The following is a 5,351-nucleotide window of genomic DNA, read 5'->3' as shown; positions in this document are numbered from 1 at the left end:
CGATCCTGGTGCCAGTGCCAGTACTGGTGGCTGTGGTCATGCCAGTGCCGGAGCCAGTGCCGGTGTGGGTGCCCATGCCAGTACTGCTGGCAGTGCTGGTGCTGTAGGCGATGGCGGTGGCAGTACTGGTGCCAGTGGCAGAGCCGATCCCGGTGGCAGAGCTGATCCCAGTGTGCGGTGGCAGTACTGGTGCCGATCCTGGAGCTGATCCCGGAGCCGCTCCTGGTGGCAGAGCTGGTCCCGATCCCAGCGCTGAGCAGATCCTGGTGCTGGTCGGTGGTGGCGGGATCGGTGCCGATGCCGATCTCGCTCCCGGTGCCAGCAGGCGGTGGCAGTGCCGGTGCCGATCCCGCTCCCGGTGCCGGCAGGCGGTGGCAGTGCCGATCCCGCTGCCGATGCCGGTGGCGGAGCCGCTCCCGGTGCCGGTAGGCGGCACTGCTCCGCGCTCCGCGCTCCCGCCGCTCCCCGCCCGCTGCCGCCCAGCCCGGAGGAGGCGGATGCGATTCCCCGGCTGCCCGTGGCTGCTCGGCGGGGCGGCGGGGCCCGGCCCGTGCGCAGGCACCGACAGCGGCCCCGGCCCCGCGCCCGGCCCCGGCCCCGCTCCGCGCTCTCCCCGCCGCCGCCCGGCCCCGGCCCCGGCCCCGGCCCCAGCCCCAGCCCCAGCCCCGGCCGCGGCCGCCGGGCCCGGCCCAGCTCCGCGGGGCCATGGCCGAGTGGGCGCCCGCCCAGGTAAGCGCGGCCCGGGGCACCGGACACCGGCTGCGGGCACCGGCACCGGGCACCGGCCGCGGGAGGAGCCGCCCCGCCCGCCCCGCTCCCGCCGCTCCCCGGCCCGGCCCGACCCGGACCCCCCGGCACCCCCCGACCCGCGGGGCCCCCGCGACCCCCGGGGACACGACCCGGGGTGGTCCCGGTGTCCCCGGGACGTGGCTGAGCACCCCTGACCCGGGATGATCGTGAGCCCCCGGGATGCCCCGGGTACCGCTGACCCGGGATCTCCACGTGCCCCCGGGACGCTCCGTACAGGCTCCAGCCCCGGGATGTCCCCAGGGACCCGACCCGCGATGGCCCCGGTGCCCCCGGGGTGCCCTGGGCACCGCTGTCCCGGGATGCCCGTGTGTTCCCAGCCTGTCCCCAGGCACCTCTGGATGTCCCCGGATGTCCCCGTGCCCCCGGGATGCCCCACAGTGCCCCGGGATGCTCCGTGCAGGCTCCAGCCCCCGGGATGCCCCAGGCACTTCTGTCCTGGCATGTCCCTTTGTGTCCCCGAGGTATCCCTGGGCACCCCTGGTCCACACCTGCCCCTGGCTGCTCCCTGCCCTCCCATCTCCATCCTCCTTCCCCGGTGGGGTTCCAGCCTGGGCAGGCCCAGGAATGGCTCCCAGGGGATGGGGGTCTGGGATGACAGGGTGGGGAGTCACCTGGCTGGTGTCCCACGGGGACAGTGACCCCATGGCTGCCCTGGTCTGCCACTCGCCGTCCCCTCAGGCCGGTGGGCATCACACATGATGCAGTTCTGGGGTTGCTGGTGGCTGAAAGCCCTACAACTGGGGGACGGGGGCTTCGCTGGAGTGACCACGGGCCTCCTCTCACTCGTGCCCTCCCCACGGCGCAGGTGCAGGAGTGGAACATGGAAGCCCCTCACCTGATGCCGCTGCAGCCGCCGCTGCTGCCGGAGCGGGCGCACGTGCGGGAGGCGCAGCTGCACTCGGCAGAGGCCTCGCTCTGGACCGTGGTGGCCACGGTGCAGGCCATGGAGAGGAAGATCGACCTCCTGGCCACCCGCCTGCTCAGCCTGGAGGGCCGATCCGGCACGGCCGAGAAGAAGCTCCTGGACTGCGAGAAGACGGCCATGGAGTTCGGGAACCAGCTGGAGAGCAAGTGGGCCGTGCTGGGCACCCTCATCCAGGAGTACGGGCTGCTCCAGAGGCGCCTGGAGAACGTGGAGAACCTCCTGAAGAACAGGAATTTCTGGGTGCTGCGGCTGCCCCCCGGCCCCCGGGGCGAGGTCCCCAAGGTAAGGGCTCCTGGAGGGCTGCAGGACGGGGGGGACCCTCAGTTTCCCTGGGGAATGGGTGCCACTGAGCCATGGGGACGTGTCCCCACAGGTGCCGGTGACGTTTGTTGACATCGCCGTCTACTTCTCGGCGGAGGAGTGGAAGAATCTGGAGGAGTGGCAGAAGGAGCTGTACAACAACCTGGTGAAGGAGAACTACGAGGCTTTGCTCTCCCTGGGTAAACATTCCCTTTTGCCCCTTTCCTTGCAGGCTGCGTCTCCCCGGAGGGTCCCCAACGTGGGCGGTGGCACTCGCTGTGTCCCCGTGACCACCCATTTTGGAGGGAATGCTCCACAGCTCGTGCTGTGTGCGGGGGGACAGGGTGACATGTCATGCCATGTCATGCCATGCCACGGTGGGCAGACCCTGCCACCCCAGGGGTGGGTTCTTGTCCCCAAAAACCCTCCAATGTGGAGGTCCTGTGGGATTTAGGTGGGGTTTGTGCCAGGGCCTGGCAGCCCGGTGTGTCCCCTGCGTGTCCCCCTATGTGTGGGTGACGGGGAGGGTGTGCCAGGCACAGCCCCGGTGCCATGAGTGCTGTGTCCCCACAGACGGTGCCCTCTCCAGGAGTGAGGCTCAGCCCCGCAGCGAGCGCGGGGAAGGGCCCTGTGTTCCCGAGCAGCGGGAGCTGGAGCAGCGGGAGCTGCCGCCGGACACCTGCGCAGGTGAGGCATGGCAGGAGGACCCCGTCCCCACTGTGCCCCTGTCCCTTTCTGTCCCCCCCCCTCGCCCACCCCAGGGATGTCTCGCCTCCTTCCCCAGTGGTCCTGTCCCCCCTGGGCTCAGTTTTCCAGCTTTGTCTGGGAATTACCATGAGTGACCCCAGAATATCCCAATGACTGATGTACTGGGGGTCTTGGATATCCATCACTGGGAGATCCACGTGTCCCCCACTGCCACCACGTTGTGTCAGAGCCTGTGTCACCCACAGTCACCCAGCCCCATTGGCCCTGTCATTGTCACCCATCCCCAGTGGTCTGTGCCACAGTCACCTGTTCCCAAAGGGCTGTGCCAGAGTCATCTGTTCCCAGGGGTTGTGTCACAGTCACTTATCCCCAAGGTCTGTCTCAGGGTCACCCATCCCCATGAGACATCTCAGGGTCACCCATCCCCAAGGACTGTCCCACAGTCACCCATCCCCATAGCTCCCTCAGCGTGTTGGATGCCCCATAACTGCTGTGGGACGGGGAAATCCCACTCAGCTGAAGCCTGGGGGTCCCACACCCTTGGTGGCCGTGGGTCACACCATGTGGCCACATCCTGGCCCTGGACAAGTCTCTCCTTGTGAACAGAGTCGCTGATCTCCACCTCCGACATCCTGTCCCGGATCAAGCAGGAGGTGGCCTTTGTGGGGGAGCAGCAGTTCCCAGAGGAGCGAGGGATGCCCCCAGACCCCTGTGCAGGTGAGCCCGGGGCGGAGCCACCCTGGCACTGCTGCCTGTTGGAGCTGTTCTCTCCCCATCCTCCTGGAGCAGGACGTGGCCCGGCGTGGCTGAATCCCTGTTCCCATCCCGTCCCTCCCTGCAGGCGCGGACGCCCTGATCACTGCACATGACTTCTTGTCGTGGATCAAGCAGGAGGAGGAGCCCTGTGTCCGTGAGCCTTGGGAGCTGCCGGAGAGGGAGATGCTGCCCCCGGGTCCTGGTCCTGGTGAGTGATCCCCCCGTGGGGTTGGGATGGGGCTGGGGGGGGGGGGGGGAGGGGAGGACCGCCCACCAGGCTGGGCTGTGACTTGGGGCCATCCCTGGTAGGCACTGACCCGTTTTCCATCCCCTGCAGCCGGCGAGGGGCTGCTGGTGAAGACGGAGGAGCGGTGCCCCCACGCCGAGCCCCCCGAGGAGGTGGGTTTGCCGGGCGGCTCCGGGGAGCTTCTCTTCCCCGGCACGGGCTTCGGGACCCCCGAGGGACAGGCGGCGGTGCCAGCGGCCGTGGCTCTGCCGGCGCAGCACAGACTGGGCAAAGCTCCGGGCGCCGAGCCGGGCCCGGGCGCCGAGAGCGGGGGGGTCCCCGCGGCGCCGCCGGGACCCGCCGAGGAGCGTCCGCACGGCTGCGCCGAGTGCGGGAAGAGCTTCAGCGGGAAGAAGAGCCTGCGGATCCACCAGCGCAGCCACGCGGCCGAGCGGCCCTACCCGTGCGCCGAGTGCGGCAAGAGCTTCAATTGCCACTCGGGGCTGGTGCGGCACCAGATGATCCACCGCGGGGAGCGGCCCTACAAGTGCTCCGAGTGCGGCAAGTGCTACAGCCGCAAGGAGCACCTGCAGAACCACCAGCGGCTGCACACCGGGGAGCGCCCCTTCGCCTGCGCCCAGTGCGGCAAGAGCTTCATCCGCAAGCAGAACCTGCTCAAGCACCAGCGCATCCACACCGGGGAGCGCCCGTACCAGTGCCCGGCCTGCGGCCGCAGCTTCCGCTACAAGGAGTCCCTCAAGGACCACCAGCGCGTCCACGGGGCCGAGGCGGGGCCGCCCCCGCTGCCCCCGCCCGGGATCATGCCCCCCGGGGATTAGGGGTGTCCCCCCGCCGCGGACTGACACCCCCCGGGACGGGGATGGGCACCGGCCACGCGGCTTCCGACCAAATCGAGGTGCCCGGCCGGGGCGGGGGGCGCGCGGGGACCCCCAGGGGGGTCGCGCACCCCCCGGTCCCCCGCCCTGGACGGACACTTCGGCCCCCAGCGCTCCCCCCACAGACAATGTCGCCGCACGGGGTGGGGAGCAGCCCCCCCGCCGTGCCCCCCCCGCGCCACCCCCCGCCTGCCGCTCTGTCCCCCCGGCCCCCGCTGCTTATTTTTACTGCCCCCCGTCCCGCTGTACAGTGCTTGGGGTGTAGTTTTGTATGGACGAAGCGATCCGGAATAAAGTCGTGCTGGGCTGCAGCGCCTTCACCCCAAACCCCGCGGGGTCCCCTGGGGTCTGCGGCCACTCCTGCCCCGCCAGGGGGGTCCTGCACCCCGGGAAGGCAGCGGCAGCAGGATGGGGAAGGGGGAATATCGTGGTGGGACATGGGACATGTGGGAATGGTGGAGCTGGGGGTGTGGGGGCTGCTGGATGTCCCCGTGTGACCGGCTGAGGTGGGGCTGTGTGGAGACCCTCAGGGCGGGGAGATGCCTCACCCATGGGTGACAGGGAAGGGAAGGACAGGGAATGCTGCTCCATGGAGTGTATGCACACGTGTGTGTCTGTGTGTGCTCACATGTGTGTCTGTGTGTGCAGTGTGTATGTGCGCACACATCTCTCTGTGTGCTTGCATGTGTGCCTATGCTCACGTGTGTCTGTGTGCTCACACCTGTGTTAT

The 5,351-nt window shown here is 69.5% G+C and overlaps 1 protein-coding gene across 1 annotated transcript in view; it reads left to right on the top strand.

Annotated features, from left to right (window-relative positions):
- Positions 1–678: 678 nt before the first annotated feature.
- The window catches only part of LOC108508210, a 37,580-nt gene continuing 32,907 nt past the window's right edge, over positions 679–5,351 (top strand). The window contains exons 1-2 of the mRNA XM_017836829.1: positions 679–729; positions 1,616–2,017. Of these exons, the coding sequence (XP_017692318.1) occupies positions 706–729; positions 1,616–2,017 (426 nt within the window). The 5' untranslated portion in view covers positions 679–705. The remainder of the gene's footprint in view (positions 730–1,615; positions 2,018–5,351) is intronic.

The sequence above is a fragment of the Lepidothrix coronata genome, unplaced genomic scaffold (genome assembly GCF_001604755.1).
Source record: "Lepidothrix coronata isolate B3197 unplaced genomic scaffold, Lepidothrix_coronata-1.0 Scaffold285, whole genome shotgun sequence".
NCBI classification, from domain to species: Eukaryota; Metazoa; Chordata; class Aves; order Passeriformes; family Pipridae; genus Lepidothrix; species Lepidothrix coronata.
This window is presented reverse-complemented; position numbering and strand designations above follow the sequence as displayed.